The sequence below is a fragment of the Sceloporus occidentalis genome, unplaced genomic scaffold (genome assembly GCF_023333645.1).
Source record: "Sceloporus occidentalis isolate IW3139 unplaced genomic scaffold, rSceOcc1.0.p SCAF_4, whole genome shotgun sequence".
Taxonomy (NCBI): Eukaryota; Metazoa; Chordata; class Lepidosauria; order Squamata; family Phrynosomatidae; genus Sceloporus; species Sceloporus occidentalis.
The window spans coordinates 60,884,121-60,896,705 of record NW_028316984.1 but is presented as its reverse complement, the minus strand read 5'-3'; the positions used below and the strand labels follow the sequence as shown (position 1 = coordinate 60,896,705).

The following is a 12,585-nucleotide window of genomic DNA, read 5'->3' as shown; positions in this document are numbered from 1 at the left end:
TTTTAAATATACTCTTCCCTCCATATTTGCGAATTTGATTATTCACGGATTTGATTAATATGTTCTCTCTAGGAATATCTAGGTCATCCAGTGCAACTCTATGGTCAACTTTAACTAAGTGTTGCACTGGAAGACCTAGAGATTCCTAGAGAGAATACTCTACTAGGCATTTTTGGCTCTTCCAGTGCAGTTCTATGGTCAGCGTGTGTCAGACGTTAACCACAGAGTTGCACTAGAGGACCTAGAGATTGCTAGAGAGGGGTCCTCTCAGGTAAAAACGTGGTGTTTTTGTTATTTGCTGTTTTTCCATATTCACGGGGGTCTTGTGCCCCTAACCCCAGCGAATATGGAGGGACAAGTGTACTATTTAATTTACTTGCCAAATTAAAGGTAGTGACTCAATCAGAACAGATTCTGGCAGGCCTTTCCCGAATAAAATTGCCTGGCCAGTTTAACTACCCCCTCAAACCATGTACTATGCTACCACACAACCCATGGTATTTTTTATCATTAATAGATATTTTAATACTCTATTTTAAATGTATCCTGTTTAATTCTTTTTTAAGGGGGGATATTGTGATGTAATATTGTATGTGGACGTTTTAACTTGTTAGCTGCTTTGATTGTTTTATTACAGAAAAGTGGGATAAAAATAAAAGTTTTATTTATTCATTTATTTATTTATTAACAGTGTCTTGTGGGAGCACAAAGACAATATTGCTTCTGAAGTGCCATCCTGACTTCCGTCAAGTTCCAAATCCCACCATAGTGCAACCTTTCTGTAATATCCTATAGTGATGCACTCAACTCTGTGGAAGAGCTACAGAGGGAGGAAAAGAGGAATTTTTTTTGCAGAAATAGAGTCCCACTTGGCAGTTCTTTAGATCTAACCCAAAAACTATAATCTACCTTTGTGTAGACATGAATTCTGTCAGTGTTCCGACTTGCGAAGAACATCAGGACAGAATAGGCTGGAAAGGAACCTGAATCCTCCAAACGATCTAGAAATGAAAATTAAGCGGCTTCAGCTATAGTTCAGATCATATCACTTTCATCCCCTTAAAGTAGATTACATTATACTTTAGGAATGGACAAAGTACAGCTCTCCAGATGTTTGTGGACTACAGCTCCTATGAATCCTCACTATTGGCTACAGCTGGCAGGATCTGCAGCCCAGCAACCTCTGGAAGGTTGTAACCTTTTGCTCCCCTTTCCTATACATTGTAGGATCACAGCATATTTCACTACAAGGAAACCTCAACATCAGGGGCAGGCAAGATCCAGGGCTCTTGTTGTAACTTTACTGTAGAAAAAGAAACACTACCACAAATCTATTGAATTTTGCAGAAAAACGAAGCTTTCTAAGTACGGCCCTACTGGAAGTGTTTACTGCAACATGTACAAATTGCTAAAATAAAAACTTTACTCCTGTGATGAATTCCAACCTTAGCTCAGATTGTCCTCTTCTATAAGCTAACCAAGGCGGTTTACAGACCGCCCAAAAAGGGCAGTCTGCCGCTGCCTCCGTTTCCACCGCTGGGAAGCCTCAGCCTCCAAACGGGGAGGGTTCCCGGCGGTGGAAAAAGAATCCGCAAAAACGGCTTCTTTTTGTAGCACAGTAATGACGCCGCAAGGCGCCAATGGCGCACTTGTGGCATCATTTCCGTGCCATGTAGAAAAGGCACCACCATTCTGTATGTGCTCGGCACCTACTAGGGTTAGGGCATCCGGAAAGGATGCCCTAGTACGTGCCGAGCACGTACTATTGGCACGTCTGGAACGCGCCTGAGATACTTCAGTTAACAAAGCAGATGTGTTCTTGAGTGATACTTCTTTAACAGAAAATGTCGTACCAGAGGCAGAAATTATATGGAAGGAATAAGAATAAGTTTCTACACCACCCAAAAGAAGAAGAACAGGTCCACATGTTTAAGTAAAATTTTCATTCAAAACTAACGGTATGCATATGTGAAATGAAACCACTAGGTCAGATCAGAAAAACATTTCAAACTCACTAGAAACCACCTAACAGCTTCTTCTAAAATACATCCAGTGATGATTGCCCCCTCCACCTTTCATGAGCCTCTACTTTTCTTATGATTGCCATTCTGGTGCCTAATTTAAACATCTACACTTTGTCAACATGCTGAGGATAGCTACTGTGACAAGTTTATCTGCTTTCCTCCTTTCTCTGTGTTTTGTTGTTTGTGCATGTTCAATATGGGAGTCTGAAGGCAGCAGCTGTTTACCTTGCCTGTAGTAGACAGGCATATACAGCAACAACAGGAGCTGTTGTTTTCCTCTCCCTGTGCCTCCTTCAAATCTGTTCTGGAAGGTTTTCAACCCTCAGTGATTCCCAAATGTTAGTCTTCCAGATGATTTGGGCTTCACCCCCCAGAAATTCTGTTGGCCAAGCTGGCTGAGGCTTCTGGGAGTTGAAGGCCAAAACACCTGGATGATCAAATTTGAACCACTCTAGGACATGTTTCACAGGGCATGGTGTGGTTATGGGGAAATTTCCCTGTTCGGGCATTCAAAAGGGTCATAAGTGGCACAGTGGCAGAGAAAGTAGAGGGGACTGGTGTTTCTTTTAGGTGCTCTTGGCTGGACCAAGCTCTTATCTTTTGCCACCTTCCTTAGAGAAGGCGATGATTACTTTGTTGGGCATAAGAGTTAAAGTACATATAAGTGCTTACACTTTTTTGGGATAAGAGTTAAAGTACAGCTAAATTTTTTGGATCAATTTTTGACTAAAATATCTAGACTTATACTTGGGTATATACAATAAACAAGCTTTATGTCTGCTTGACACAACAAAGAAATAGAAGAGGCAAATTAATACTCTCTCTTTTATTCATACTGATGATTACTTTTGTTTTTATTGATTTTTACTTGTTTTTAACAAACTGTTAAACAAAGAGGTTCCTTTGTACTGTAGCTCCATTTGTTTTGGGTTTTTTTTTAATAAAAAGAAAATTCATGTGTGTTTAGTGGCTGAATAAACTGTCATTTTAATGCACCAATCTTGATAATTTTAAGCCAAACGAAGTTATACATAATGCATTTATATGTACAGGATGACAACAGCATTCCCCCCATCCATTTTACCAAAAATTTCATTTTTTTCTGGAAGCAAATCCCTTTTCATTCTGCAACATTTCCAGAAATTTTACATCTCTAACTACAAATGGAAGTAGGCTTTCCCTTACCTTCTCTGAGGTCTTGCTCAAAACAAGCCAGTTCCTTATTTGCAGCAGCTGTAGATTCTTCCTTCCTTCTGTCAGATGGCTCACTTAGTCCTAAATTTCGTGTCCAGATAGCATTATTGGTTTCCTCTATCTCATTTTGACTGATAACATCTTGAACTATATTTTCTTTTTCACTCTGAACAGATACAGAGCTTAGCTGAGATTTACTCTGTGTAACTGTTGATGCTAAAAAAAAAACCAGTGATAACAGTTACATCTTCTTTACATACTGATAGAAAAACAATAAAATTTCAATGCTTAACAACTGTATTTTTAAAAACAACTCCTACACTACTATTACATTACTTCAAATCAGTTCTTAAGGAAAGAACTGTTAATATACAGTCGGCCTTGTGCATTTGCTGCTCTGACTTCTGCGGATTTGATTATTTAGTTTTGATTAATATGTTCTCTCTAGGAATCTCTAGGGCCCCATTCCCACTGGCTTATAAAGCAGATCAAGACACGGATTATGAAGGCATCATTCCCATTTGAGTGCACATTTGATCCTCATTGCGCTGATTTCGTTCCCATTGGAATTTGGACCTGATCCCCATGTAATCGATTTTTCCTAGAAAAACCAGAATCAGTGGTGGATAAACCAGTTTAAAAAGGGTGTACATTTTTAGAGATTTTTCCTGCACCTCCCATGTCCGATTCGGGGCAAATGAATGGGAAAGACAAGGGTGTCTGATTCAGAAACTTAGGGATGGGAGGAACAATGCTCAAGGGGCTGGCCTGGGGATGTCACCCGCTTGTTCTCTTTCTTGCATTACTGGTGCCATTTTCTCCCGTTTGCATAGCCTTTCTGTCGGTGGAGTAGGAAGCAGGGTAAGGCGATCGCATGTGTAAACAATTTTTTTTTAAATTAAGCTTTTGATCACTTAGGCACTCTGTCGGGTGTCCAAACATAACAAATTGCTACACTGACCTCCAAATACGGTAAACACATTACACCCCCCTGCAACTTCCCCCTGCTCCACATGCATAGATCGTCATGTGAGGAGACCCACTGAACACCATTTTTAACTATTATTTTTTCTTTCTTTTTACATGCCTGCTCAATTGCCCCCCTAAACAGCCCAGGGAGCAATGGGGGAGTCAAAGGGACTTGGGGGGATGGAGGCTCCTTCTCTTTTTCCCAGAGGGGAAAAGCACCTAAGAGATTGATTGGCTGTGACATCAAGCGCTTAGGCACTTGATTGACAGCTGCTTTTTAAAAAAAAGAGGTTCCAGAAGGGCAATGGGAACAAGGAGCAAAAAAGTCCACTTCAAATTACAACCGAGAAAATTTCAATGGGAACAAGAACATGGGTAAAAAAAAACTGAGTCCGTTTGCCCCCTTTCGTAATGGGAACGAGGGACCAGATTCGAATACGACTCAGGGAAAAAAATCCGAGTCAGAATCGCAGCAATATAAGCTGCTTTTTTGCCCAGTGGGAATGGGGCCTAGGTCCTCCAGCGCAACTCTGTCAGACTTTGACCATACAGCTGTGCTGGAGAACCTAGAAGTTCCTAGAGAAAACACTTCTCTGGATGTTTGTAGGTTCTCCAGCATGATTCTATGGCCAACCTCTGGCAGAGTTGCACTGGAGGACCTGGAGATTCCTAGAGAGGTCTTCTCTTACGTAAAAAGAACAGTGTTTTTTTATTTGCGGTTTTTCCACATTCATGGGGGTCCTTCACCTCTAATCTCAGCAAATGTGGAGGAACCACTGTAATTGATTATTGAGATATTTCACAAAGTAGAATGTAGGCTAGGGCATGTGTCTGCCTTTTAGCATAAAAACTGGCTTCAGATACAACAGTGCCATACAAATTAACAGGCAATAACTTTTATGTTTGACTATTTGTGAAGTATATTTACACAAAGCCTTAGATTAGTTATTAAAATGAAGACAATGGCTGGCATCCTGTTCAGCAAGAGGGATGCTGTAAGCCTGACTTAATGACATTGTAATTATTCCGACTGACGTTTACAATTGTGGCACTAAGGTAACCACCAAAAGTGCCCCCAGAATTTTACTTCTGCAGCCTCGCAGCCTGCTCTCAACACAGCCATTTCCAATGCGCTAGAGAATGGGGCAGCGAGTAATGATGTGGATAGCCTTCTCCCAGTTGCAGGGTGTGCCGAGACAAGCAACTGTGACAGGATTCCCACAGTCACAGACTTCTCCATGGGGGTCTCTACAGCTGTCTTTCAGCACAACCACAATAGACTACAAGATGGTTGGACACATCAACCTTCAATGTCCCAACTTCACATGCAGCAGAAAAGGGTGAGTTGAGGGGCTATGAGGCTTCAAAAGAAGGATTTTGGAGGGTGGCATCAGGAGACATTGTAGCTGCATTTCCCTAGCCACATCTCCTGATGAAGGAATATTTTATTCATTTCCTCATCTTGTTAAGTCTCCCTCTTTTTGGTTCACTTTGTCTTGCTTTTACATTTTACATGTCATTTCTCTATAATAATGCAACAAAAAATGCTTCCTTGTTACCTCCTGCTGTTTTCTTTCTCTTTGTAAAGAAAGTGAACCCCCCCCCCTAAGGTAATGGATTCCTACACTAGCATAGTGCCCAGTAGGACCCTGACCCAGGATTTTCCTCCTGTAAGAAAGGACCCCCATTCTCTATACATTAAAGTACGGTCAGAGGGAAAAATCTTTCTGTTTCTAAAGAGACTTCCAATAGCCTCCACCTCTTCATCTGCAAGTTTTTCACATTTAAAGAACAGGAACAGTAAAGTAAACTAAGGTCCAAAGCACACTGCAGAAATAATCCAGTTCGAGGCCACTTTAACTGCCCTGGCTCAGTGCTAGGGAATCCTGGGAACTGTAGATTATTATGTCACCAGAGCTCTCTGACAGAGGCTAAACTTCTCAGAAAACTACTGTCATAGTTCCCTAGCATTGAGCCAGGCCAGTTAAAGCAGTCCCAAACAGGAACATTGGTTCTTACCTGTGAGATGTTCGTTTTCAGCGATGTAGGTGGAAATATCCTATAACGTGGGTTGATTCCATCTCTTGCTCCGAAATAAGCAGGAAAAGCAGACTTGAAGGAGTCGCCACCAGAGGGAGCAACCCCTACCATCCCTCAGTCTTTTTCCTGCCTCGCTCTGAGTAGGCTGTGTTTTTCCTTTTCTCCTTCTTTGTCTTAAAGACTTTGATATTTCTTCTATTCTTCTTCTATTCATAATCTGTTCTCTCCTGCCTTGACAACTACCTGCAAAAACAGCTATGTTTTCTTTAGTCTTGCTCTATCCCTTTGACTTTCTAAGGGCTGAAACAAAGCCAGGCAGGGAGAGACAGTTCAGAAGCTGCTGTGCTTTGTTTCAGCCCTTAGAAAGTCAAAGGGATAGAGCAAGACTAAAGAAAACATAGCTGTTTTTGCAGGTAGTTGTCAAGGCAGGAGAGAACAGATTATGAATAGAAGAAGAAAGGAAAAACACAGCCTACTCAGAGCGAGGCAGGAAAAAGACTGAGGGATGGTAGGGGTTGCTCCCTCTGGTGGCGACTCCTTCAAGTCTGCTTTTCCTGCCTATTTTGGAGCAAGAGATGGAATCAACCCACGTTATAGGATGTTTCCACCTCCATTGCTGGAAAATGGACTATTTCTGCAGTGTGTTTTGGACGTGAGTAAAATCCCAGTACAGTTAGCCCTCCACGTGTGCAGTTTTGACTTTTGCGGATGTGTTTATTCATCTAATTTATTAATATGTTCTCTCCAGAAATCTCTAGGTCCTCCAGTGCAACTCCGTTGTCAACTTCCACTAAATGTTGTGCTGGAGGATCTAGATCTTCCTAGAGAGAACACTTCTCTATGCATTTATCAACATTCCAGCAGATGTGGACCAAAGAGTTGCCCTGGACGAACTAGATTCCTGGAGAGATGTTCTCTCACATTTAAAAAGTTTGTTTGTTTGTTGCTGGCCTTCCACTTTAATGGGGCATCCCCAGTGAATGTGGAGGATCCACTGTATTTGGGTTTTCATCTAATCCTATTGATAACCTCTTTAATTAATATTCCTTGACAGTATGCTTTCATTCTCTTTTTTAAGGTCTGAAAATTGTTTGCAAGTTCTGTAGTTTCTTTATTAAAGTCTAGATTTTAAGATATGTATCAAGTACTCAGATGGGAGACTGCAAATGAATACCAGGTGCTGTAGGCTATATTTCAGAAGTAGAACTGGCAAAACCACTCCTGATCATTTCTTACCTAAGAGAACCCTCTGAAATTCATGAAGCCAGCATAAGTTGACAGGAGACTTGATGGCACATGTACACACACAAACACACACACATCTAGAAGGTATCTACCACATTTTGCTTCAAATACCTCATATTTTAAAGTGTTTTGTCATGTCATTTTTAAAAAATGGCTGCACTTTTATCACAAATGAGAAAAATCTTGACTGAAGCACAGTAGTTTACTTACTGTTCCTTTGTCGTGGAGATTCACACATTTCACAATAAGGTAGCAATGAATTATTACTGTAAGTGCACAGACTGCAATGCCAGATTGCTTCAGGAACAGAATCTTTCCTTGAATGAGATAAAGGAGTACCAAAGTTCTCTTCAGTAATTTGTTTTTTAAATGAGTAGTCAGATTCTTGAGAAAGCAATTTCCTTCCTTCCCTAGAAGAACTCTTTGGTGTAGATGGTTCTAAAGCTCTTGGTCTCTTTGCTTCCTTACAAGGTATATCCAATTCATTTAGTTCCTCAGAGTCCAAAGAATTGCCACTCTCTATGCTCTTTTCCTCTTGAGGAGAGTTGTCACAAGAACCCTTTTTCCGCTTTCGCTCTGGATTTGGCTTTGGTGAAAGAAAAGTACGGATATCATGCTGCTTTTCCTTTTCAAACTAGGAAAGAAGACAAACTAATATGCATTAACACACATGGGTGACTGTGAAGATATTATATGTCATGTGATTAATGTATTATATGTCAAAAATAAAAAAAAAACATACAGGGAGAAATCTTTATTATATTTGTCCTGTTCCATTTATTTATTTTTATATTTTCAATTTCAGCCTTTTAGAAATAGCCAGTCTTTTTTCAGTAATGAAAATGAGTTGTAATAGACAACTGACATATTTAAAAAATGTGAGGGGACTATTATTAAGTCTATTATTTTTGACCAGTATAAGCTGGCAAATGATCAGTACAGTTTTCACAAAAATGTGTACATTACCTGTCGTTCTTATATTTCATGTATTCCTTTCAAATTCTATAAACTATTTTACGTCAAATACTTCATGCATGTGTGTCACCCCGAAGCCACCCAGTGTGTAATTGCCATCATGACTTCTGGGTGACTTGAGGGTGTGGTGCATGTAAATGCCATGCCCTCAAGCCGGCTTGAAGCCAGCTGAAGTTACCAGTCTCTTTCAGCCCATAGTTGGGTGAAATTCAATTTTAGTCCCAACTAGAGTAGGCCCACTGAAATAAATTGGACTTACATAACTGGTAACTAACAATACCATTCACTGTAATGGATCTACTATAACTGGGACTAACATTGGATTTAGCCTCCTGTTTACAAATATAATGGGCCTTTAGATTGGGAAGGAGTATTGGTTTCACTGGAGAACCTGTTAATGATGTAGAGCCCTAGTAGTCTCCATGAAGTATTTGATGTAAAATAGTTTATAGAGTTTGAAATGAATACATGAAATATAAGAATGACAAACAATCTACACATTTTTGTAACAACTGAACTGATCATTTGTGAATAGTTTATAGAGTTTGAAATGAATACATGAAATACCAGAACGAAAGGCAATGTACACATTTTTGTGATCGTCTGACCCCCAACCTCATGGGGTTGCCCTACATTCATCTGTTCCCCTCACCACAGGCTAGTCCCATTGCAAAACTGGATTTGCCAGTTCATCTCCATGCACAAAAACCAGTTTCCTATGCCTTTGTGCACTAACTACCATAGTTAAAACTGGACCTGCAACGTCATTTCCATACACAAAGGATTTGTAATTTGTATTGACATCCTCACATACCAATGGCATATATATGACTGTCTCTGGCTTCCACTCCACTAAATGCATTTGAGGAAGTAGACTGAATTCTACAAGAGCTCATGCTGCCAATTTCTTTCTTTCAGTTCTTTCACTCAAAGGTGCTACAAGATCTCTCTATGTACTGATTCTGTAGACTAACACCTCTATATCTATAATACTTCTATCTCTGATTCTATAGACTAACACTTCTATATCTAAAAATATGTAACACTTATTAGTACAGATTTACCAAACCAATTCTGGTCATTTTTTAAAAAAAACCGGAAGCATGAACAATCTAGAAATGCAGAAAATTTAGATGTTCAAAGCTCAAGATTTAACAGCAAAACAACTGGAGCAGTTCAGCACTGAAACAACAGGCTGTCTCTCCTGTCCTGTCATCTTTCTGTTTCCTGCCAGCAGAGGGCTACTGATACACCATCAGGAACAGCTAATCTTGCAACAGACAGAAGCTTGGAGGCAGGAGAATAGGGTGGGGATAAAAATTGAATTATACAGAGACTGAGTAGTCTTGGGAGCTGTGCCGCCCATGGCTCAAGAAAGAAATGAAGAGCTCAGAAAAGATGTATTTAGAGTGGCATTGCATGTGTCTGTTTCTGGCTGTGTGTGAGTTTGAATTTTTTTGACAGTGTATGTGTCTGCTGCAAAATTAGCTGGAGAAGTATGTCTACAGTGTGTCTACATCTGATGGGAGGAGAGTGGACTCTCTGTGTGTGCATGTCAGTGAAATGTGGAGGGCTCTGTGTAAAAATGAGAATAGAAGGGTATTGCTAGAGAGAAGGAAGGATGACTGGAGAACAACAGAGGAGTAAACAGAAGCTGCTACTTCTACACTGCAACTTCCCACATTTCCAGGAAACTAGGTCTAAGCATGGTGTAGCAGTCTGAACTCAGGAGACCAGGGATCAAATGGCTCAGCCATGGAAACGTACTAGGTGACCTTGGGCAAGTCACACTCTCTCAGCATCAGAGGAAGGGAAAGGCAAACCCCCTCTGTACAAATCCTGCCAAGAAAATCCCATGATAGGCTTGCCTTAGGGTCACTACAAGTCAGAAACAACTTGAAGGCAGACAAAAAGGTCTAAAAAAGATCCCTGAGACTTACTCCTGACTAAGCATGTACAGGGTGGTAGGGAGAGTGGCTGAAATCTTGCATTGGCAAAGGAGCTCCATCGTCATACCTATTTCTGCTGATGCCATTCCATCAAAAAACTTACCAGTTAAGCCAGGCAGCATTTGAGCCGAAGTTTCCAAGGGGCAGCAGAACATGGTGCTGGGCAATGATGACTGTAACATTCTCCCAACCATGGAAAACATTGAGATAGACAGCTGGAAAGACTCCTTATTCCCCATGAATGGGTGAGTGCTGCAATGATCATTTCCTAGAGTACTGATTTGCAGTGCTTCAGAAACCCTTCAGCTGGGATACCTCCTGGTTTAAGATATCGGTTTTGGGGATCATATTTGGTCACTAACAATCGGAAGCATGAATCCCAAGTTATGAGATCCCAAGGCTGTATTCTGATTTCATAAATATTGAACAAGATGCCAGACTTAATCTTGCAGCAAGCATATCTTAACCTGTTTTGCTAGATTAGTTTTAAACTTCAACACCTCATTTCATCTTCTTCACTTACCAGATCAACTTTGCTCATTTTCAGACTACTAATATCCATGGAGACATGGGTTTTCAACCGGTGTGCGAAGAACACACTAAAATTCCCTTCAAACTAGTCACCAGTGAACACAGAGAATTCCAGCAGAACAGATTTCCCCAATAAGGCTCGTTTAAAGTCAAAACATAGTTATGACCCTTAAAAAAAACACTTTAACTTCTTTTTTTAGATTTTTAAAATTCAAGTGATGAAATGAAGCAGGATTTAACCAACTGTGTGTAATTACATTTATAAAACAGCAGATAACACAGACATTCATGCAGTGTAACTCACACCAATACAAGAAACATCAGTGTAAATACACAATAAATGTAGCTTTAGCCCCAGAAAAACATCATGATATCTTTATCTGTACACACTTACATGGGTAAATAAAACCTCATTCTTTGTTTCATTTAGACTTTCATTTGGAGTCCAGGCTTCAGCAAAATTCAGGAAATTCCATTTCTCTCTGTCACCTTCTTGTGCTTGCAGTTTTTCCTTCTTGCCGTTCAGTGTGGTGCCTGTAACTTTAGCCTGTATGTGGGAGAATGAAAAAAGATTTCAATTTTTGGAACGCTGGCTCATATGCTGTTAGAATTATCTACAGCTTTGTTAATATAAAACTCTCCACATCTGTTTTCCACCAGGCATGGAGACCCTGTTGCATGTGCCATCACTCTGCAAGGTTAGGTTAGTGCATACACAGGACTTACTCTGTAGCACCACCCTAATTATGAAATTCCTTCCCAAGGGAGGTCAGGCTGGCTCAATCTCTTTTGGGCAGCTAAGACTGCTCTGCTTCACGTGCCTGCTGGTCCTTAAAAACTAGGGGTAGATGCTCTGCCTGTTTTAATTAACCATCACTTTACAACTATTTTAAAGGAATTGTTTGTTGTTGTTGTGTGCTTTCACCATTACTAACTTGTGGTGACCCTAGGGCAAACCCATCATTGGGTCTTTTGGGCAGAATTTGTTTGGGGTGGGAGGTTGCCATTACCTTCCGCTGTCTGAGAGAATGTCACTTGTCCAAGGTCACCCAATGTGTTTCCATGCCTGATCTGGGATTTGAAACCTGGCCTCCCACTGTCCTAACCCAACACTCAAACCACTATTCCATGTTGCTTCTCTGGAGTTGTATTAGTCTGTTTTTAAATATTTTTATCTGGGCTCCTGAGAGGTGGCAGAGAAATGCCTTAAATAAAATAAATATATACACACATACTAAGGAACAGACTGTACACCATTGGCAACAATGTGGGTTTTCTCCCCCTGTCATTTCTCTACAGAACATATGCTGATGATGCCATATAAATAAATCAGTGCATCAATAAATAATGTACTGTATCTAGGAACAGAATCAGATCTGGGTAATAGCTGGGATTTCTATTCCCCAAAATAAGAGATGAACAATTGTTTGTGTCTTCATCTCAGCAGCACTATGTAACAGCCTTTTGTACAAGAAGAAAGTATCACAGAACTGTGATGTACGAAATTTGTTCAAATTTGCCTTTGCCTTCCTCTGAGGCTGAGAGAATGTGATTTGCCCAGGGTCACTCAGTGTTTCCATGGTGTCAAACCAAGGTCTCCAGAGTCATAGTCCAGCATACATATCACTACACCACACTGGTTCTCATTACAAAACTAT

The 12,585-nt window shown here is 40.5% G+C and overlaps 1 protein-coding gene across 4 annotated transcripts in view; it reads right to left on the bottom strand.

Annotated features, from left to right (window-relative positions):
- ZRANB3 (zinc finger RANBP2-type containing 3) overlaps nucleotides 1-12,585 on the bottom strand; it is a 105,901-nt gene that overhangs the window by 9,816 nt on the left and 83,500 nt on the right. For 3 of the 4 annotated variants that reach the window (XM_089520124.1, XM_089520127.1, XM_089520126.1), the window contains 4 exons: nucleotides 11,322-11,474; nucleotides 7,683-8,106; nucleotides 3,210-3,434; nucleotides 910-1,001 (listed from right to left, as the gene is read on the bottom strand). In XM_089520124.1, coding sequence (XP_089376250.1) covers nucleotides 910-1,001; nucleotides 3,210-3,434; nucleotides 7,683-8,106; nucleotides 11,322-11,474 — 894 coding nt within the window. The remainder of the gene's footprint in view (nucleotides 1-909; nucleotides 1,002-3,209; nucleotides 3,435-7,682; nucleotides 8,107-11,321; nucleotides 11,475-12,585) is intronic. The other variant, XM_089520125.1, reaches the window with a different exon arrangement.